General features: G+C 37.3%; 1 protein-coding gene across 11 annotated transcripts in view; it reads left to right on the top strand.

The window, feature by feature from the left end:
• LOC131439293 (potassium voltage-gated channel protein Shab) overlaps positions 1-24,498 on the top strand; it is a 347,162-nt gene that overhangs the window by 252,871 nt on the left and 69,793 nt on the right. For all 11 annotated transcript variants that reach the window (XM_058610141.1, XM_058610145.1, XM_058610142.1 and 8 more), the window contains one exon: positions 21,399-22,242. In XM_058610141.1, coding sequence (XP_058466124.1) covers positions 21,399-22,242 — 844 coding nt within the window. The remainder of the gene's footprint in view (positions 1-21,398; positions 22,243-24,498) is intronic.

Raw genomic sequence — 24,498 nt, 5'->3', positions numbered from 1 at the left:
AACCAAACACCCCAGTCTACAAATTTCCACTATTTTATACCACACACGCACACCACCTCGCTGTACATAGCCAAAATCGTGCAAAATTTCCGCTAGATCTGTTTGATGTATTTGTAAATGTGTTGCATGTGAGATGTTCTGTGTGTACGCCTTCGTTTCTTTTTCTGTTTGTATTACCGTGTAGCTTAGTTGTATTGTATGAAAAACTTTTGTACCAAAAAACAAACCCGCAATCAAAATTCTTTTCCGTTTTGCTCTGAAACGTATGATAAATAAAGAGCAATTCTGGGTCAAATAACAGCAAAGAAACGAAACCACACGAAGAAAATAAAACAACAACAAAAGGTCTGTCGCAAATGGACGACGACGCCGACGACGTTTTGATGAGTGAGAAGAAAATTTGCACCGACACATATTGATGGGTCTTTCCTCGGTTGCACCCCTTTTTTTGTTCAGTTGTTAGTAAAGTTGTTTGTCAGCAACAGCACCGTCGTGGTGACGCGTCTTCCACGGGAAAAACGAAACGCGAATGGTTTTTTGTTACACTAGATGTACGGATAAAAATGCTGCTCGGATTTTGTTTTTGTTCTGTTTTGATAAACAGTATTCAATAACTTTGGGTAAACCAAAATACATTAAAAATCAAACATCTACTTATTGGGTTTATTATTCTTTGGAACAAATCATTCTACGAAAACATTTCTGATTTCATTTTGAAACGACTGATCACGGAATTGGATAACAGTAGCTTACTTTGACAAAGCCCATGCAAGTATATTTTAAAGCAAGTGCGATCGTTTACACTGTAAATTTCTTAATCGGTAGGATTTCTCAGAAAAAGTCCACTAAGAAATTAATTCTGGTAACTGCATATTAGGGGAGAGTGTTCGGTTAACGGCACCCTTTTCTTTTAAACTTAACTTTGGTTGCGAAAATTTTGATAGCACCTAGTATTAAATCACGAAATAAATCGATTTCACCTCATAAATATTCAATCCACTCACCTTTTCGATTGATGCTTTTCAATTTACGATACTGTAAAAAAAGTCATAAAAAACTTTTGTGTTGATTTTCACGCAATTAAAATGTGTTTTGAGCGCAGCAAAAAGTACAAGCGTCTGTTTGCTTTGGTATTAGACACAAAAAGAACGTGCTGAATAGTAGCCATGTGATAATTGAGTTTGCAATGTCCAGTCAGAGCTCTGACCAGAATACTGCAATGATGTTTGGCAAAATGCAGTACACATTTTGACATTTTCACACACATGACATTTGTCGGAATGACGCTATCTGCTTTCTGTCAAAAGTTACGGTGGTACCGGCAACCGAACATCTTCCCCTAATATATTTACGACGATAAATCTCAAAGTGATTAATCCGGGTTTTGCTGTATTTTTTTTGTCTAAGTAGCAGAAGCGATTTCTCAAAACGACTTCGTACTAAGAAAAACATTTTGTATAATAAAAATCCATGGGAATAATTCAAAACTAAGGCAGTTGGGCGCCTTATGAACTGAAGCCGAGAGACATTGAAAAGCAATTTTTCACTTGCGTGCAGCTGACTCAAAGTCAACAAAGAAAAGGTTTTCTACATCGAATTGTTACTGGAGATGAAAAATGGACATTCTCTGATAACCCCAAGAAGAAAAAATACTACGCTATGCCCGGTCAATTATTGCTATCGACCTCAACAACAACACCAAAGCCGATTATTCATGCTTCGAAGGTCATGTTCTGCAACTGGTAGGACCAAAAGGGTGTTGTGTACTATGAGCTACTACAACCAGCCGATCGGTATAGGCTGCAATTGATGCGTTTGAGCCGTGCATTACGAGAACGGCCGGAATACAAACAAAGACATGATAAAGTTATTCACCTGCATTACAACGCTTGGCCTCATGTCGCAAAAATCATGGAAAAATATTGCACGTCAAAAATTCAAAAATTACCTAAGAGGTGGAAAAAAGTAGTAACTAGCGATGGAAGATACTAAAAATTCTTTTTATTATGAAATAAATGCAGTTTTGACCCCAAAAAACGGGCCCAATTAATTTATATTCTCAATACAATATCTTCAAAAGTGTGCTGGAAGCGACAGCATTCTTAAGATTCTGTATTCGACCACATTTTCTGGGTGACTTGAAATTCATTATCAGATATATTTACCGATCATTAAAATCCATTGCTTTTTATGGAAAGAACTTTCTAAAGTAATAAACTTGTTAGAATTAGGATAAACCTAAATTGAACTCTTCCAAGACTCGGAATATGTATAATTTTCAAAAGGATCAGGATCGCATATGCCAATTATTTTAAACATCAGTTTAAAATTGAAAAACAGCATAGCGCATTGATCCTTTCAACATTATTTCTTTGCTATTGCGTTTACAGCAAACAACAATTCGCTGAAACAAAATGTAGAATTTTAATAAGTACGTTTCAGCTAGTTGTGCTGGAAAATAGGTCACCAGATCCTGCCTAAACTGTTACCAGGGATCGAAGATTATTGCTGTGTAAAATTTGTCAAAATGTCAGTGTTATAAGGTCAAACCAAAAACTTTTTTTTGCATTCACAGTATAAATAAGCACCGATGGGTTAAAGACGAAACATAAAACGAAATGTTGAATAAGATTGATTGTAAATGGCTTCCTTTCCTGTGAACATCCGAGAAAAAAATTTTTTACTCTAAACTGATAACGTAATTTCATGTACCAAGCAGTTCCGCAAAGTGCGATTCATCGATTAGTTTTATGATTGTAAAGCTCGACAAAATGTCAATTAATAAAAAAAAAAAACTTTTTTAGCATTGCAGAAACTATCAACATAGGGTACTTTTCCCCGTTTTATTCATTATTTAAATTTGGGTAAAAATTAGTCGAAATGGAATAAAAATTGCCCTTAAGTTTGCTTTAAATTTCGCCCTCGACAACATCAGTGCGTTAGCTGTTCACATTGAACTGCTAGTGACATTTAATAGTTCAACATAAATCGCAAAGTAGACATAAAGTTCAACTCTACTTTGAGTGACAGACTTATTTTGCGTTGGAAACAAGACAATCTGTTCTTTCTTATCATTCTTGGCTTGTATTGCTATGTAAAATTCTCAATATCTTTTAAAATCCAAGAGAAAACCATTTATTTGTTTCATTACAATCAGGAATCAGGAAACGGAACTAATTGGCTCAAGTGGCACGTTCCTCTAGTTATTTGAAAATTTGTGCCTTGCCATAGCTTCTCATAAATTTCCTGATGGGATGGGAAGGGAAGGATAAAAGGAAAATGGAATGGAATTGTAAAGTGGGCGAAGTGGGAAAACAGCACAAAATGTGAAGGAACAAATCATTCTGCATCCCTGAAAGGATGCTGAACGATTTGCAGGTGCCAAAATGCATAGCTAATAAAACCTCCATCCCCCAAGAGGAAGAGAAATTTTACAAAAGCGACACCAGTTTGTACGAGGCGGTATAAGTTCAGCACCCCATGCAAAACAATCTGCTGAAACCTATTTAAGGTCAATATTTCATTCACTCCAGGAAGAACGACTATAGCTCCTTACCACATTGGGTGAGAAACGATAGAATATCCTTTAATTTTAGCTCCGCATACACAGACTCAACCATGTATGAAGAACCAAAAACCCGGATAAGTAGTTGCGTCAACGCGTGACAGTTATATATCAGATTATATGAAGTACCGTAATCGCATTCACACAAACCACACGAATGATAGTCAGTACGCTGGATAGTAGCCATATTATAATTGAGTTTGCATTGTTCAGTCAGAGCTCTGACCAGAATACTGCAATGATGTTTGGCAAAATGCAGTAGACATTTTTACATTTTCAGATTCAAATCTGATAAAATTCTTTTGTCTGAGCGCAAGTTTGCAAGCTGCGCCAGTAGCTGGCATGTCTGGATACAGCCCAAGAACGAATCTTGTGCTTTATCCAACTCGTTTAAGGTGGTAAAGTTGGTTCAGGACTAACAAAATTATTCGTTGCACCAGCTCTAGCCAACTCATCAGCCCATTCAATTCCAGTAATACCAGAATGGCCGGGTATCCATAAGAAGTAAACAACATTTGCAATGCTGAGGTCTTTAATTTTAGTTCGATATACGATCACAGTACAGTACTAACCAAATGAATGAGACAGCTCTAGTTTGGTTTGTATTGCTATGTAAAATTCTCAATATCTTTTGAAATTCGTGAGAAAACGTTTAAAAAATTTTACGTTTCGTCTTCGACTCATCAGTGCACTAACAGTTTAGGTTGAAACACTTCTAATGCCACCTCGCGATTCAACATAAATCGTAAAGCAGACGTAAAGTTGCTACAAAACATTTATGTGTACCGACGTGTCAAAAGAACGGAGCAAATGGACGGCTATGTGGCCGCCAACAGATTGTAGTCATTTAGAGGTTGGGCACCTCGTGGTTTCGTCACACCAGAATAGACGTCAGATACTTCGAAGCACATGAGTGTTTTGTTAACTAGCAAAAACTTCACGTCTGCTTGGTGATTTGTGTTGAACCGCGAGGTAGCATTAGCAGCATTTCAACATAAACTGCTACTGCACTGTTGAATCGCAAACGAAACGTAAAATGTAGTACTAACAACAACCAAACATACAAAACAAACGCAAAAACCCTCTGTGGTTTGCCAAAACCAAGGGCATATCATCCAGACCCGGTAAACTACTTTAGTACGATTAACCTTTCAAGCAATTGCGTTCATATGTAAACAATTGAAACGATACTCCTAACTATTGTCACGCAAAGTTATGCAGTATTTTTGCACTTGAGGATAATCATTCCATTTTCTTTGAGAAAAAAAAACTGGGGCGACTTATAATCGGAAATGTTAAACAAACTACCGTCCACTAATTTGCTGTTCATGTAAATCCATCGTGTGGTATAATTGCCTCATGAAAGGGCGCTCACAATTTCATAATCGAGCAGTATAATGCAAGAACGGCCTAACTGCAAAAGGATTCTAGCAAGATGTTAGAGAACAACAAAACCGACGGGAAATTAATTTACCTCTGTAAATTCGCCATCCAAGCGATAACAAAGGAAATCCTTGGAGAATTCTACGGAATATGTTTAAAATAATAAATTGTTTTGGAACACGGATGAAATTGTGATTTTTTAAAGCCACAAAATTACATACAAGAACTTGATTATGGTGCTTGAGTTGAGACGTTCTTGCACTGAACCATTGATTTATACTATAAAAGCCGTTTCCCGAGAGTAAAAGTACCCTTTGAAAGTTTAACGTTAATTGAGAGTAAACGATTCAGTTGATGAAGAAAACATAACACGTGGTCTCATAGACGATGGTTCTAATTAGTTCGGACTATAATTCAAACCGTTATCGTCAAGATGCCTGTTGCATACCACGGTCGAAAGTTATGCATGATTGTTCACAGTAAAGGGCCCACGTCTGCAGAACACGACAAAACTTACGGTCGTCGAGCGTAAATTCTAACTGATTTATGATTCAACATGAATCAGACATTGTTGTTCACGCAAACATATTTTTCGCTATTCCCAACCGGTTTTTTTAACTTTTAAAAGTTTACCCTGTTCGTCCCTGAACCGAGAACTGCACGAATGCATTCGTGCGAACAGGAATAGCCAAACCAGCCTACCTTGCTTTTGTGACACAGCAAACGTGTCTAACGAACCGGAAACTATGCAAAGCATCAGACATCGTGCAAAGTAACCCATTTTCGCAGATTGCACACACAACAATTTAGAGTGAATGTTTCAATATTTCTGGTGCGTACAAATATCTACGCATTCTCGTTCTGCAGTTCTCTTCGACATCGTAACAATTTCAAATAGTTGTGCACAACACAAATTAGAAGGGACAAATGTTGATTAAAATGAGTTCATGGTTTCATTCATAACTCGTTCAATTGTAATTCAACACTTGTGAAGTGAATAACAAACACTCTACTCTCTAAATGCTATTCATCCTGATCTTCCTGTTGTATAGAAACACAAACATTCCGGCTTCGTGCCACCAACCGAATGGAAGTACTTCCAGCTGGGAGTATTTGTAAACAAATGATGGGTCGCATCATCGACAGTACATTTTCCAGTTGGTGCGTAGCATGCGAGTTGAATCATTATTTATTTTATCTGCTCGGAAACGACCGTCTTCTCGACTAATGGAGTACTAATTGTGCACGCTGAAAATCGATCGCTGCACAAAGCGCCTTTCCATACAGTGTTTCAAATAAACAAACAAACAACCTATCGGCAAGGGCGAGCGGTTTGCTTTGTCCCGGAACAGCACAGAACCGCATCTAGGGTTGGCCCCCGTTGGTTCCCCGGGTCCGAAGCCGAACCTGAACGACGCAGCGAACATCCGTGATCAATTGAGAGAAATGTTTGTTATTGTGGAAAACATACACCTGCTGTTCCTGTGAAAAGATTGGACCGCCAATTAAGCATAGTGGAAAACTGATTTATATGCCATCAAAATTTGGAATGTTCGAGGTAGCCTTGCATTTTGCATATTAAGTGGTTTCGATGAAAATTATATGTGTTATCATTAATACTGAATACTATTAGGTGTGAGGTTGAAGCAGGAAGCTTGTTCAACTAGTGCAACAATTTTAATGTATTGCAATTTATGCAATAAATGTCATTTAAATCCCCATAATCAGCTAATTGTATCGTTCTCACATTCAAACACGTATCTTGGCAATTTATACAAAATATGTTGCTACTGCCTCAACATATTTCATAGATAATTGTTGAGTCTCGATAGCTGATTATACAGCCGAAGCAAAGAAACAGTTGAACAGTAAAACTATTTGTCATCAAACAATGATAATAATTAAAAATGAAACTTTCCTCATAAGATCAGAGCTTCTTTTCTTAAACCACACAATAATCACGTTTTCAAAATGAACGGCTCGGGTCTGATCAAGCAAAATATTTTAGTATGACGTATGACAAAAAACTCATTTTTAAGGATCACATAGGAAGGATCAAATTCCTTCAAGCTTCAGGCGAAGTGTAATAAATATATAAAAATTTATTATCCTCTTACAAACGAAAATTCAAAACTCTGTTTTAAGAACAAATTATTAATTTTGGAAAAAACTTCCAGATCACCAGTACCAATTTGGTCAAATTGTTCCCCAAGAACGCTTCAAACATAAAGAATAAAATTCTGAAAATGATTTTGATGCATTCTCCTTGGTAATACAAATGAGTGACACAGTGACTCGATGTATCAAAAAGTTCGTGTCGTTTTTCCGAAATTTGAAACTTTATTGACAATGCTTACACATTCAATATTCAAAGTATTGTCCATCGCTAGCCCAGACCTTTTCCCATATTTCTGGCAATTTACGGATACCGTTATCAAAAATTCGACCGGTTTGACCGCAATGCACAAATCGATCCATTTTTTGACTTCATCATAATTGGAGAAGTGCTGGTCAGCCAGGCCAAATTTCAATAAACGAAATATAATAGTAATCGGAAGGAGCCATGTCTGGACTATTGTACGGTAGGACTTCCCATTCAAACGATTCTAATTAAACTCAAACCTCCGTTTACAAAAAACTTTTCGTACGTTACCTCTTTTTACGTAACTCTTTTTACGAACCAAAATAACGTAATCTTTTTTTAGAACCAAATACCAAATAACGTTAAATTTTTTTACGAACCTACTTCGTAAAAAGAGTTTTTTGCGTACATCGAAAGCGATTGACGGCTCATTTATATTCCATGGAAACTACTACAATATGGATATTTTCGAAACGGGATCAATAAGTAGATAACGGAAAACGATGTTTGAGATGATTCTGAAATTCAAGATGGCGACTTCCGGTTACTTTATATTTTTTAAAGTCCCTTACAATATGGGTATTTTCGGAATGAATTGGATTTCAAAACAACCACAAATATCTGTTTTGGTACCTACACACCTAATCTGTTCTGAAAATATCCGTATTGTTAGTATTTTCAAGGAATGCCAATAGACCGGAAGTGGTCATATTGAATTTCAGAAACACCTCAAATATCGTTTTCTAACATCTAACAGTTCGGCTGAAAAGTTCGTATCGTTTAATAGAAACACACATTTTTTTGCCAAAATTCGTTTTTATTATTCAACATAATTGCCATCAGAGGCGATACAGCGATTATAGCGATCTTCCAACTTTTCGATACCATTTTTGTAGTACGATTTGTCCTTTGCCTCAAAATAGGCCTCAGTTTCAGCGATTACCTCTTCATTGCTTCTAAATTTTTTACCAGCGAGCATTCTCTTGAGGTCTGAGAACAGGAAAAAGTCACTGGGGGCCAAATCTGGAGAATACGGTGAATGAGGGAGCAATTCGAAGCCCAATTCGTTCAATTTCAGCATGGTTTTCATCGACTTGTGACATTGTGATTGTGAGCTCACGCGGCACCCGTTTTGCACAAAGCTTTCTCATATCCAAATATTCGTGAATAATATGTCCAACACGTTCCTTTGATATCTTTAGGGTGTCAGCTATCTCGATCAACTTCACTTTACGGTCATTGAAAATCATTTTGTGGATTTTTTTTCACGTTTTCATCGGTAACAGCCTCTTTTGGACGTCCACTGCGTTCATCGTCTTCAGTGCTCATATGACCAGTACGAAATTTTGCAAACCACTTACGAATTGTTGCTTCGCTCGGTGCAGAGTCTGGATAACACTCATCAAGCCATTTTTTGGTATCGGCGGCACTTTTTTTCATCAAAAAGTAGGGTTTCATCAACACACGAAATTCCTTTTTTTTCCATTTTTTTCACAATAACAAAAGTAGCTTCACTCAAAATGCAATATCTCACAAACTAATAATCAGACAGCTGTCAAATTTATACCCGTATCTTTTGAAGGTTGGTACTAACTGAAAATGGTATGGATTTAATTCTAGTGGCGCCCTCTCATAGAAACGATACGAACTTTTCAGCCGATCTGTTATTTATCAACTCGGTTTCGAAAATACCCATATTGTAAGGATTTTCAAGGAATATCAAGAAACCGGAAGTCGCCCTCTTGGATTTCAGAACCACCTCGAACATCGTTTTCCGACATCGACTTATTAATCTCGTTCCGAAAATAAAACCCATATTGTAAGGGTTTTAAAGGAATATTAAGAAACCGAAAGTCGTTATTTTGGATTTCAGAACCACCTCAAACATTGTTTTCCGACATCTACTCAACAATCCCATTCTAAAATAACCCATATTGTTAGGGTTTTTAAGCAATATGAATAAACCGGAAGCCGCCGTGTTGGATTTTAAAACGAGCCCAAACTTCATTTTCTTGCACTTACTCTTCACATTCATTCCGAAAATAGCCATATGATGGGCGGTTTTCACATTCATTACACAAAACTTTGTTCACGAAGTAAATTCCAAATAACGAAAACCTTTTTTATGAACCAAATCCCAAATAACGTAAACTTTTTTTACGAACCAAATCCCAAACCAAACTTTTTTTACAAACTACCACTTTTTACGAACCCCCGTTTAGTTCGTAAATGCAGGTTTCGGTGTATGTTTTACCGGCTTTGCAACGTGTGGGTGAGCATTGTCATGTATCTATTGGTGTATTGTGGCCATTTTTCTTGCAATGCTCGGTTTAAACGCATCAATTGTCGTTGATAGACCTTTCCCGTAATCCTTTCACTCGGCAGCAGTAGCTCATAATACACCACACCCACTTCGCTCCACCATATAAAGAGCATGGCCATCAGACCATGAATATTCTGAGCGACCATCGATAATGATGCATAGGTATCCATGCATTGCCCCACGTTTTGGATTATCGGACCCACTTTTCATCGACAGTAACAATTCGATGGAAAAAAATCCTATTCTTTTGTACCGTTGAAGCAGTTGTACGCACGCGAATAAATGGAGTTCGACATCCCTTAGCTTCAATTCATACGGCACCCAATTGCCTACCTTTCGGATCTTGAGTACCTTCAAGTGATTTTTGCGTTTGCGACGTTTTCCAAATCAAAATTTCCACTTCTATACCACGTCCGACACGTTCGCTCAGTTAGAGCATACTTCCACCAAAATACGATTACTTGCAGTGGCTATTTTCTTCATATTGAAATAACTCCCCACAAAAAAATTTATTTGTCACAAAACTCAAAATTTTCCTAGAGAAAAAAGTTACGACGATTAAGACGTTTACAATTTTCCCACAAAAAATATCAGATTGGCGGAAGCAAATGATGTCCTAATCGTAACAATAAAATCATGTATATAATAGAGCTGAAAAGTCACCACTTATGAATGAACACCTACGATAAATTTTAACAATTAACAAAATGAATCAACCATATTTCAATAAATAATCCATTTAAGAAATGCAGACTTCAGGCTGTTCCACAAAAATAACATTATTAAGTTCTTTGTTAATTCATACACTTTAAAGCAAAAATAGTTTAAAATATCCGTTTGGTTTCGAAAAACTCTGCAGAAAAATACAACTTTGGAGGCATTTGGAAATCCATAGTCGTCTTGTTAGTCTCGAAAACCTGTTTTTTTTCGCAGCTACATTTACCTTGTCAGATCATATGTTTTCTTATGCACACTGGCACTTTAGCCGCTGCACACGGTCAGTTAAACCAATTTCAACGACTGCGTGGTTTTTTATCACGTCACGGATTTTTTAAGTGGGTGTCCAATAATTGATTTTCGGTACGTGTCCTTCCTTGAAACATACTAGACCGTGACGAATTTTTCAGTACTGAAAGAGGAAACAAACTGCTGTTCAAATAGTCCAGATCCAAAAGACGCTTCAGCTTTTTCGTAGGTAAATAAAATAAATAACGATACAAATCCAAATACAAGGTGAGATGAAAAAACTGCAACAAAGTAAAACGCCATAATTTTTTCATTTTTTTTTAAATTTTATTGAATGAAAGCAAAAAATGTCGGAAATAACATCAAATTTGAGAATCGGTTTAGATTTGTTCGAATTGGCCACCTTTGGCACGAACTATGGCCTTCAAACGGCCAATGAAACCATCACACGCTGCCCGAAAGTGGCTCTGCGGTATTTTGTCCCATTCTCGGCGAAGCGCTTGCTTGAGATGATCGACACTTTGGTATTTTTTAGTGCCAACCTTGCTTTCCAAAATACCCCAGGCACAATAGTCCAACGGATTGGCATCCGGAGATTTTGGTGGCCATTGTGCGGTGGAAATGAAGCGAGGAACCTCATTTCTTAACCATTCTTGGGTGGCGCGTGCTGAGTGCGATGGTGCTGAGTCCTGTTGGAATGTCCAAGGTCTGCGGCCGAAATGTTTGCGTGCCCAGGGCTTCAGAACTCCCTCCAAAATATTTTCGCGATAGATTTGCGCATTTATTTTGACCCCACGGTCGATGAATACGAGCGGCGAGCGACCATCGGCTGTTATGGCGGCCCACACCATCACCATGGCCGGCTTTTGAGTTCTGGTGGCCAACCGAAGTTGCAAATTTTCAGCTGACCACTCTGGCAAGTAAACACGATCATTTTGTTTGTTTACAAACTGCTGGATAACGAATGGTTTCTCATCGGAGAAAACCAAATTCGGCAGTTCACCACTTTCGGCCAAGCGAAGCAACTCTTTAGCTTTTTCGAGTCTAACTTTTTTTTGCGCATCAGTAAGATCTTGCACTTTTTGGAACTTCAATGGCTTTAGTCCAAGCTCATTTTTCAATATTTGCCGAATGGCATATTGCGATATGTTCAGCTCACGAGCCATTTTTCGGCCACTGCGACGCGGATTTCGTTCAATTCGCTTCTTCACTTTTCGAACCATTTCTGCCGATGTTGCTGTTTTTTTTCGTCCACTTCCTTGACGTCGGGCTACGCTACCAGTATCACGGTAACGAGCGATGGTACGAGACACAAAAGATTTATTCACTTTTAAATGCTGGAGGGCTCTAACGATAGCCACTTGTGGTTTTCCAGCCAAATGCAAAGCAATCACACTATCACACTTGAATTCCATCACAAATAACTTTTTTTCTGAAAAATTCCCACCAAAATGCTTTTGTGCGCTTGTAAATAATATAATGAGCTGTCACTAGAATAAATCTGACAGCTGTGGGACGAGCGGTTTAGAAATGACAGCAGTCTGAAGTTGGTTGCAGTTTTTTCATCTCACCTTGTATTTAAATATGATCAGTATTTGTTTTACCAATTGGACTGTAATATGAATGTCGTGGTAACCAAGTACAGCGAAGCATATTTGAGTTCCGGCTAGTCAATTAGACTTTCTCCTCATGTGTTTTCAAATGCAGAGTAGTTTGATTGATAGAACAATTTGCCCGGTTAGGAGTTAGCTACGGCTTCGAGTCCCGTCTCTGCGGTAACATTTTCGTGGTTTTCATTACATAATTGCACTAGTATGTCAATTTTCCAATCTGCTTTCCCCGTTAAATACTGATCATATTTAAAAATAGCTCAAGACGGCTCTATGTCTAAACAAAGACTAAAACAAAAATCGGTAAATCCTAATAGTTATCCCAGTATTTATCGATCAATTCCAGCTAGAAGCTAATGACTGTTATCTGTACACATCAAATGTAATCAAAGACATCATAGTATCAAGATGTCCAGCTCTCACACTTCACGAACAAACTATAATAAATTTAAAATTAAAAAGCTTATTAATATTCCTTTTCGTGTTTAAAAAAATATAAAATATTGACACAAGAAGAATAATAATCCTACTCAATTTTTTTCTTCATGGTTTCTACTGTATCGAATGATTTCATTAGTATTTTTTCTATTAAGGCCTAAAAGAAGCTAAAGATATAAAATTCAAAGGTATCCTAAATAGAATAAAATATAAACTAGTTAACGCAAATAGAAGGAAGAATTTTAATTCATTTTATCTTCTCATAGTGAGGGTTCAAGTTTAAAACTCAAGTCCACGACGTGGTCTAAAAGCATGTACATGTAGCACTATACTATACTATGGACACCGGCGCGAAAATGTTTTTTCTATCTATGTTTACAACAGCATTGTTAAATCAATCGCGAGTGGATCATTTCAGCGATTACCCATTCAACGAAAGCTGTTTCGCCGAATGGGTCATTTCGATGAAAGGGTTTTTTCAATGAAAGGTTTATTTCACCAAATGGGTCATTTCACCGGAAGGATTATTTAGATGAAAGGGTTATTTCACCAAAAGGGCCATTTCACTAAACACGTTGCTCAACTGAATATATCGTACAGAACATCGTATCGTGAATATATCATACAGAACAGGTATCGCTTAAATTTTGAATTAGTTAAAACGGACGTTAATGCAATGTAATAGCATAATGTATTCGAGTTTAGCGGTCTCTCGAATAAAAACGGCTATTTACTACCTGACATTTCATCGATTATCGAGGAAAATGTGTTAATATTCTTCATCTGAAAATCGAAATGGATTTCAATGCGATATTTAAAAAAAATTCTGTGATTCGATGAAATAACCCTTTCGGCGGAATGACCCTTTCGGCAAAATGACATTTGACGGAATGACTTTTTGAAGAAGCAATACATTTAAAAAAAATATTATTTTGATCTACAGAAAAATACATAAACTACCGTACGCAGCAAATTATATCCACATCAAGTGTAACAATTATTCATAATTGATTATAAAACATCTAACAAGAAGATCCTCAATTACTGACAGATTTGGTAAGATAGGTGTGCCTTTATTACTTCTCTTGCTTAGATCATCGTTTGCATGCCTTATAGCTCGTTTCATTAGTAAAACACTAGATCACCTTTCTTAAAGTTTTTGCTTCTCATTATCAAGAAAAACAGTGAGAAATGAGTCATATTAAGAAGAAAAAATCACCATTTTGTGTTGCTTTATATTGTTTCCACAAAAAAAGAGAGAAAAAACTTTCCATTAGAACACCGCGAATATGCTGAATGAGAATTGAATTAATTTCAAATAATTTTAAATTTGCTTACAACTATTGGAAAGGGTTAATTTAATCTTCGAAATAGGTTGTGAACTTGTCTGTGCTGTTACAAACGATATACCGTTTTTTTTATTCTTTTCCTAGCAAAAATTTCTTTTTTTTTGCAATTCTATCCGTACAATGTAGAAAGGTAAAACTGTTTCGCAAGGAACAGCTACCAATTATTGTGCATCTAAACGGTTTATTTACAATGAAAGCTTCTACTACTGTCGTGCTGGCCTGTTACAATAGCATCATTAAACTGTAAGAGTTCTTAGGTTGTTTCGTTTCTTTGCGTTACCTATTCACGTCCCATTATTTCCTAAGATTTGAGTTATGCACATAAGTTTTCAAACCGACTTAACTAATCCCTTTTTTCTCTCTCGTGACGTCCATTGTCTGCAAACATCAATAACGCAGAACCAATACCCAGTAAAACGTAAAACACCTTGCCAAGTGAACGTACTTCGTCTCTGTTCAATGTGTGTTTGTGATAATCCCGTGTCCGTGTTTGTCGAAGTAATCGCCAACAAAATTATGTTATCCGCGCTTTCAGAGACGTCTCCAGAACCTATGGGAGACCGTTTTCGCAATGAACTAACAACACACATTTGCTATATGAATTTCAATAGTAACAAAAAAATGTATTAACATCAGTTATGATTTCTCGCAACTATTAATCCGATAAAAGCACGACTGCAGACCCTTTCGAAAAAAAAAACAAAATTCTTGACGGTTAACAACTATACACAAAAACCTTTAAATGTAATAGTTCGAACCTCATCCCAGTGTTCCTTCTTCGTGAAATCCTCCCTTTTTCAAGCAGCTCAATGTATATTTTTGTGCCATCAGTTCATTTTGAGCTCGTGATAACAAATAAATAACCCCCGTAATCAATTGGTGTGAGCGAATAATATAGATGTCTCTGTACTAACCGAATTCCGAACCTAATGTCAGCTGTCAGTGTGCGCTTGCCCTTTTTTACGAACGCGATGCCTTCTATCCAGATCCAAAACGAAACAAAACAAAAAACGCTGGCGCCTCTCTAACTTTCGACTTGGACTAATTCTAATTCTTGTTTTTCAAATCATCCGGGCAATACTTCAAAACACTTTAATACAAATATTCTCCCGCTACTAACACCGTTCGACCTTCTCTTCCGGAACCTCCCAAAGCAGCTGGATGATTGAGCGTGGAAAACAAAAAACAAAACATTCTCTATCTGTGCTCCCCTTATTTATCACTTTTCTTGGAATATTCACTTCTTTTTTCAACTTTTCCGAATGACTATAACTTTTCTATCCGCGAGCGCACAAAACAGGAAAAACTTTTCCCTTCTGGGCTAAGCCACTCAGTAAGAGGAAGAGAGAGAGATGAAGAAGTATGCCGAATAAAGACAACAGACGAATGCCGATGATTGGAAATTTAATTTCTTCTTTGACTGGGGCGGGTGAGCGCAGCCCGTGAGTTTTAATTTTATGAAATTATTTTTCGCAAGTTTTGGGATTGCTAACGGATTCCATAACAATTAAGGTGTGATGTGATTGCTTTCCTCGAGTTTAGTGTGAATGAAGTATGATGTAAAGTTCACGTCGATAAAAAAAATCATTCTGATTGGAAATGTCGCTAGCAAGACTAGCTTGCGAGGATCCTGCGAGTTGGGGCAGTCTTTTGGATAATTACATATACGGTAACAAAAAGAATTTTTGTTGGACATTCGATTGAGTGATAACCGGAGATCATTATCTGATGGCGATGCGTTATACTTTGTACTACTCTGGAATACTGATCACTAATTACAATCAAAAGTAAAGAGAACGAATATTCAATGACGTTTAAAATGTCACTATCAAACACTTAAAAACGAGGAGTCGAGTATGAATTCATTACTCAGCACGTGTGGGAGATATTGTGCAACTGCTTTGAATTGGTTCAACATCTCACTCAATAAAGTTATTTATATAAACAATTACAATAAAAATTAAAGGGGACGGGTATAGCGTGATGGGTAAGTCGATGCCTTCCACGCAGCCCACTTGGGTTCGATTCCCAATCCCGCACATTAGGGCCAGAATGTTTTTCTGGTCTGAAGAGGCGAATGACCTTAAGGTTAAAACCTCTTCAATCGAAATAAAAAAAACTGGAATAAAAATTTTCAAAACAAATTTAGAATGTTTGAATTGACACTAAAACCAAAATAGAGGACCTGGTTTCCAGCTTTTTTTCAATGCTGTATACTAGTACACAATGATGCAATGATTGCCAGCTTTCGAAATCTGATCAGGTTTCTGTCGGCTACCAAAACTCTTTTGGAATGGGGAGTAATCTTACTGATTCCTACATTATTAGATCTCCATGCCAATATGAAATCCTAATCAATACAGACTCCAGGGCAATAACCGACTTCGAATTAATTGCGCTTCCAAGCGATAGGTTTGGAAATCTGTCGAAATTGAGTGAGAAAAAATGAACTAAATTGTCAGTTGGTTTGCTTCTCCGATTTTTCCGATATGATTTTAATTTATGTGGAATCAACATTTAGTTAAATAAAATATGTAAATTAAAAACTTCAAGTTCTTCCGATATACAGAACGACTGGCCAATGCTATATACTAGTACAGAATGATGCACATCGGAATATGGTCAGGTTTCTGTCAGCTGTCGAAACTCTTTCCGAATGGAGAGTGTGCTTGCTGATTCCCACATTAATTAGAACTAGTAAATGATCAGTTCTTTTTACAATTCCAGCATAAACTGTTGAAGATTGCTGGAAACCATAAACAATGCCTACTTTAAAAACCATCGTCCGATTTTTAATATATTTTGGATTGGAAATTTAGTTGCATAAAAACATATAACTAAAACCTAAAGTTTTTCGGATACATTAACTAGTTAAGGACCAGCTCTTTCTTGTATATCAACATAAACTGTTGAAATAGGCTGAGAGTCATCAAAGGCCTACCTTGATTTACTTCGTCTATTCCTCTATCTGGAGTGTAAAAAAATGGCGAAAGTCACCGGACTTTTACACTAACACATTCATAAAGCGAGCCAAAATTCAATGACGTTTATAATGTCACTATCAATCGGGTTGATCGAGCACCCAGATACGGGCAGTCAATAAAGAATTCATTCCTCATTCCATCATTTCGATAATGTGGGTGTGCGTTCAATTGAGTAGCTCAGTGAAATCGCTGATAGTAGCGTTTCTGGTTGAATTATCTTATCGTCTATTAAAAAGACAATGGTTTATTATAATTATATACTTCTCGGAAAGCTAACCAGTTCCAAAGAAGATCCGAAGAGAGAAATAAACTTCTTCAGAAGCACAATTACATTAAGTTAAACTTCTGGTTCCGATGCGGAATTTGGTCTTCTGTTCAAATAGACTTCGCAGCCGTTTGTTTCGATATGGGACAAATACAGTACACCATAACCTCACTTTACGCACATTATATATGTATGTATGTATGTATGTATGTATACATATATGCACGTATATGTGCTTGTATATGCATATATTTATACATATTCATAAACACATTAACTCAACCGATATATGTATGTATAAATATATACAAATATATGTACATGTTCGTACATATATGAATACATACCTTATGATAAAAAAAGAACCGGAATTTTCATTTTAAAATTCCCGCGCTTGTCCAATCGGTAAACTTTTATTCTCTCAACGTTGGCAACACTTTTATACACATTCTGTCAAATTTTGACGCATATCGTACGATTAGTTTTTGTTTGGCGTCTATACAAAGAAGTTGAAAAATTTTCGTGTGGCGATTTTTATAATGGATGAAAATTTAGAACAACGTGCGTGCATCAAATTTTGTGTTGCAAATGGATTTAAGTGTTCCGAAACGTTGAAAATGCTAGAAAAGGCCTTTGGTGAATCGTGTCTAGGAAAAACACAGGCATACGAGTGGTATAAACGCTTCAAAGGTGGTCATACAAGCTTGGATCATGATGAGATCCCTGGCCGCCCAACAACATCTGTTACTGAAGAAAACATTGAATCGGCGAAACAAATCGTGTTGCAAAATCGTTCTGTACCGATTAGAGAGATTGCTGTGTTGTTGGGCATCTCTTATGGATCAGCCGAACACATTTTAACTGATGTTTTGGTTTGAAACGCGTCGCTTCTCGGTTGGTGCCAAAAAAGCTGAATTTCATTCAAAAACAGCGTCGTGTTGATGTGGCCAAAGATATGATTTCCAACGCAGATAGTGACCCCACATTCAATCGACCGAATGGCGCTTCGAAGGCGAGCCGAAACCATACATTATAGGCGATTAAGGTCTGAGGACAGAGGGCCACGTGTTGAGTTTTAAATCGACCACGTGGCTCGCTCAACTCCCTTTGCGCATCGTATTTCTCTTGTACTCTCTCGTATATGACCAAACTGTACCGGGTTGCCAGCATACATTTTATTATTTTGATGAGAAGTTTTATCACATTAACCTATCGTATGGGTTGGACATTACATGGATTCCTATGAACAATGAAAAAACTTTCAACTTTCACAAAGATTGAATATCTTTCTCTTTCCTTATATTGCTCTCTCCTTTTTCAGAATGCTATCAGGAAACCAAATCAAAAAATGGTGGATGCATTGAAACTGACTTTGTTTCACAGAAAAATACAAGACTTTATTTTTATCCCGATAACATATATGTTTTTATGTACTATTCGCATCTAAACTAAATTATCTAGACTTTGTCACGGTAGATTTATGATACAAGCCTTCAAAGCCGAGATATTCGATGAACAAGTAGAGGTATGCATTTCCGAGCGTTCCAATTTTCAGCAGTTCTTCAGTCAGAAAAAAATACAACACGACCACTAAACTCAATGAATCATTCTGAAAATTTCACTGAATATTCTCAACCAAATTTCGAAGACATTGTCAGGTGGGTTTTTCTATATTCTGCACCGTTTTCAAGAAAATTTAATTTGAAACGGGGAAATAGCAAAAAACCTACCACGTTACGGTAGCCCTTAAATTAAGGGTTTGGTGTACTGTGATCTCCTGAACATTTATAACTTTCAAGATCGGGATCCGAACATATGTTACCTGGGCTTATGAAACAAATGCCGTACCTCCCGAACCATTAACGCATTACAAAAATATGTCAACATATATTAATCCCAGCAACCAGTTTTTATACTAGATAAAATGAATTTTAAATCACGATCTCACTCCCGCATACGCATGGCTGCCAGACGGCTGACTAAACGCTACTAGCTGTAAAAATATGGCTGGCAGACATCCTGGTGACCGACTGCCTCACCGCTGCCAGATATACAACTCAAACGATACAACCGTATCCACCAAGATTTTTCCGCATTGAAATCTTTGACATTTTCAGCGAAGGTGAAATGATGAAAACGCTCGGCTAACTTAGATACAGGCGACTTTGTTTTGTCAAATTGGATTTGAATCACTTTGTCACTGAATCAATTTTGGTAGCCGTCTGGTGGCCATGGCTGCCCAGGTAGCCAAAACGCTATGCGGGCTGAAGTAAGCATGAGTTAATTATTGCTGTACGCTAATGTACTCTCTCATTGAACATAACTCAAAATTGAGCGACACACCACTCAAATTCATAAAAAAGTGCACGTACTCTAAACTTGAGTTACCACCTATCTAAGGGACGAAATTGTCAAAACTTGAGTAATTTTTACTCAAAATAAGAAAAAAAAATTTTGTTCAAAAGTTGAGTAAGTTCAACTCAAAATTTGAGTTCCTTGCTCTCAAAATGAAGAAATTTTTCTTCGTTAATTTTCATATACAAAGTTATTCTTCTTTCTTTTGAATGCGCAAAATAGTGATTAAAACCGTTTCCTTTTGAACGGTTTTGAGTAAAAATTGAATTATTTTGATATCCTTATGTTGTGCTTTTCACTAAGCATAATTGAAACCATAAAACATTTATGATTGACGTTGATTCATGTTTTCAAAACCGGATCTAGAAACGGTAATGGAAAACGACGTATTCTTGCATTATTTATTTCGCTAAGAATATTCCGAGAATGAAAACGCACTGAACTGCAAGAAGTATTTTTTCCACTCAAATGTTTAAAAATTCAACGCTTACTCTAATGTATGAATAAATGCGAGAGAACTTATGGCAACGAGTTTATTTTACTCAAATCCATACTCAAATTTTGACATATTGTTCCAGTTTATGAATTTGAGTAATCGAAACTCAAACCATGAGTTATGTTCAAAGAGCGTGTAAAGGGTGATTTTTGAATGGTTTTGGAATTGATTTTCAAAAAAACCACAACAAAAATTGAGAAAATTGATAAAATCTTTATTGGAATCGATAGAACGATTAATATAATTTAATGTTTGATAATGATTTTATGCAAATGTTGGCCGCGGCTCTACTTTGGATGGTGCATGCGCAAGGTCCAATTTTGACACACGCTCTTAAACATACCAGCCAAAATCATCAACTAAAGTGCATCTCCGCATTTTTTGGGTAACGAGTGATGACCTCAATATTTAGGTAAATGTAAGTTTGCCCAAAGTGTTGTCATGGCAACTTTTGCAAAGTTTGGTACCCATTTTTTTACGATCATGTCAAAGTTTGAGTAGATAACGACCTAGTTTTGGGTAGCTCGTAGAATTTTTCTACAAAAAAGGTCATCTTCCTCCAACTTTGCCAACGCTAATTCATGATTAAATTATAGTGCAAACGACGATTCATGATTAAATTATAGACCAAACTGAACAAGTTTGACAATGACACAAGACACGATTCACGTGTGATCTGTCAAAAACAGTGTTGCCAAAAAATACCAGCAAAAAATTACCCTTAACAAGTTCCCGTAAATGATTGCAGACAATCTTCTAATTTGAGTCAGAGCCAATTTAGGGCCATAGAAAGGAATTAAATCGGAGAAAATAATTCTAAGTGTCCCAAAATATCGCTTTTTTATGAAACTAGATTAACAATAACAAAATTGATCTAATTTCAATCGTTATCAATAAGAAAATATTGGCTTGATGACTGCTTCAAACTAACCCATTTGAAGATAGATGGCAATTCAACTGAGAAGAATTTCTATATTATTTTGAATTCGTTCTATATGATTAACAACGTCAAACTTACTTCGAATGTCCAACAAAACAAAACCGCATGAATGAATGCCTGCACCTCAAAACATGATATTAAATTTGTTCCAAAAAACCTCCGGTTTGTTGGATCAGTAACTGTAATATCATTTTAAAATAGGATGAATAAATCTCGTAAATAATTTTATGAAATTAAAACACCTTGAAAAGAAGAAAGCAAATTATCCAATTCATGTATCTACCAGAAAAATTAAAAAAAAAATAAGACAAAAGAATCGCTCTCTCTAGTTTTTCCGTTCTGTTGCCTATCTTTAATTGCAGGTAATTGCCGTGATATCTATTCTCTTCATAGTATTATCTACGATAGCTTTGACACTCAATACATTACCGTCCCTGCAATCCGAACATAACGGCACCTCCCAGGACAATCCCGAGCTAGCGATGGTTGAGGCGGTGTGCATCACCTGGTTCACGCTCGAATACGTCCTGCGATTTAGTGCATCGCCGGACAAGTGGAAATTTTTCAAAGGCGGCCTCAATATAATCGATCTGTTTGCCATTCTGCCCTACTTTGTGTCCTTGTTCCTGTTGGAGACCAACAAGAACGCCACGGACCAGTTCCAGGATGTGCGCCGGGTGGTGCAAGTCTTCCGCATCATGCGCATCCTGCGAATCCTTAAGCTGGCCCGACATTCAACGGGCCTGCAGTCGCTAGGCTTCACGCTGAGAAATTCCTACAAGGAACTGGGTCTGCTAATGTTGTTCCTGGCAATGGGCGTACTCATATTTTCGTCCCTCGCATACTTTGCTGAAAAAGACGAGCCTCAGACCAAGTTCGTATCTATACCCGAAACATTTTGGTGGGCGGGAATCACCATGACAACGGTTGGCTACGGGGACATCTACCCCACTACTCCGCTTGGAAAAGTGATTGGTACCGTGTGTTGCATATGCGGCGTACTGGTAATCGCATTGCCCATTCCTATCATCGTTAACAATTTCGCTGAGTTTTACAAGAATCAGATGCGGCGGGAGAAGGCGCTCAAACGACGCGAGGCGCTCGACCGTGCCAAACGCGAAGGAAGTATAGTCAGCTTTCACCATATCAACCTGCGCGATGCCTTCGCCAAGAGTATGGACCTGATAGACGTCATTGTCGACACTGGTGAGTACTTTTACCGTAATCCTCAGACACCCGAACTAATAGTATTTTTTGTCTACCACTTAACACCTAGATCGTAAGTGCTTTCTACAACAAACCCACAAATAAAACAGATAGATCTTCCGTTCGTACTGTAAGGTTCACTGTATCTAGATATTACGTTTACTTTGCTGAAACGAACCACCCAGTTCACTAATCATCTACTCTAGCATGTACTTAATGTAGAGTTTGTTCGGTAATGGAGTAGCTAGATTCCAAACACTTTGCCCCCGAAATCCCTTGATGTTTTGATAGAATTTTCTTTTACTGTATGTCTTTTCATCTCTCTGTTTTGTGTTGCTGGTGTCCTTTCTTTTCTACAGATCTGTATATTCCTGAACTCATGCGATGATAATAGTTTCATGTGTCCATATACAATCAAATGTCATTGCTATACTATTTTTACCACACAAATATATTACAACACGTTAATGCCATTGATATTGAGCAATATCAATTGAAGTAGGCTAGGTATAGTTTTAATAATAACCTAATACATTGATCACCACAAAAAAGCAGGCGTATTCAAAATTACAATTTTATGCGAAATCGAAGCGGAAAAGATCCACGACAACAACAGAAAATCTACCGACAGTGTGAAACAAAACATGCGCCAGATATCCGGCATTCCTGGCATCAGCGTGAAACAGCACCGAAAGGAAGCATATACAATGTGAATCATCGTATTACAACACCCCCGAGTACTGACTACAACCGCAAAATATTAAATTAACTAACTAAATTAGCACCAACACGAGACTCAGCTGCACTGCAGGGCCAAGAATCACATGTGCATGGTGGCGCTTTTGCACGTCAGTTATGGAATCCGAACGGCCTAAACATACAGCAAGACACCTTCGTCTTCATAGCTTATGACAGCAGGTGCATAGCTGCAGAACACATCGGAACGAAAAAAAAAGAGGAAAAGTACTCAGATTTATTCTAACGGCATTTAGCAGTAGAAGATTATTTTGTTCTGTTTTTGAAATAGAGTGGACCCTGAACTGTAACAGAAACTTTTCGTACTGTCACAACAAAAGGATTAGTTCATGTTGACAATTCCGACGAAGGACCACCGAATATAGTTTATTTTGACTATAATGGTTTAGATCGTAAATCCATTTCATATACCTTACAGGCTGGTCAGCTTTGAATTTATTTTAAACATCTTAAACAAAAGCCCCTGATACGTCAACACACGTCAAAATGAGTCATTACTTTCTGCACGATTCATCCGCCGCCTCCACGGAGCGAAAGCTTCCTGCTGGCTCAAATCCGGTCTAGCACCCCAGAAAAGAGTGTTGTACCGCCTGTTTCCTGTCCACTTTTTCGCTCTAGCTAGACCGAAGAGCTCATTCCGGAGGAATTTTTGAATCAGCACACGACGTGACTGGTCGCTGTTAAAATGTGAGGACATATTTCAGCTGCAAATGCAAATTGTTCGCTGAAATTGATACCGTGGGGTGTGTTTCTAGGGCATCAGAAAGCTCCATGTTTAGGTCCTCCAACGGATGCGAACTACATTCGGCGCATACAAGAGTGCAGGATGCACAGGAAAGATTACACACACGCACACACACATACATACACCGGCCCAAGCGATAATTCAACCGCGTGACATGTCTTTTCCGATTAGGTGACCCTACGAAATAAATCAGTGACATCGTTTATTTTTTTTTAACGTAAAAAGAATGTATAAGCCTAGTCAGGGGGAAAATATGGACCAATTCTCGTCTGAACGCGGAAAATATACAAAATATCGCCACCGGCGGAAGCCGTTTGTGAATTGTGGGCAAAGTAAATTCTGTTCGTGGGCAAATAAATTTTTGGCAAATTGAATTTCATGAACAGATTTATTACTTCCGTTCAGTTGAATAGTTGACTCCTGATATGAAGTAAGAATGATTTGTTTTAAACCCCTACAGCTTTAGCCTTTTATTATACTGTTTTTGAATAAGCTCGGATGAGAGGTAATTTGTCTAAAAATTCAACCATTTAACTGCCATATTGGTGATTCAATTGGTTTTTCAATTTATTAAGGGGATTAATATTTCTCATAGGTTATGCAATCACTTGAAAAATCGACTAGTGAAAATGGTCATATACCATTCGACTCAGTTCATCCAGGTCTGTCACTAAGTTTTCTAGAAGGCGGCTGAACCGATTTTAACAAACTTAGATTCAAATGAAAGGTTCCATACGAAATCCGGAATTTCATCC

Source organism: Malaya genurostris, chromosome 3 (genome assembly GCF_030247185.1).
Source record: "Malaya genurostris strain Urasoe2022 chromosome 3, Malgen_1.1, whole genome shotgun sequence".
NCBI lineage: Eukaryota > Metazoa > Arthropoda > Insecta > Diptera > Culicidae > Malaya > Malaya genurostris.
This window is presented reverse-complemented; position numbering and strand designations above follow the sequence as displayed.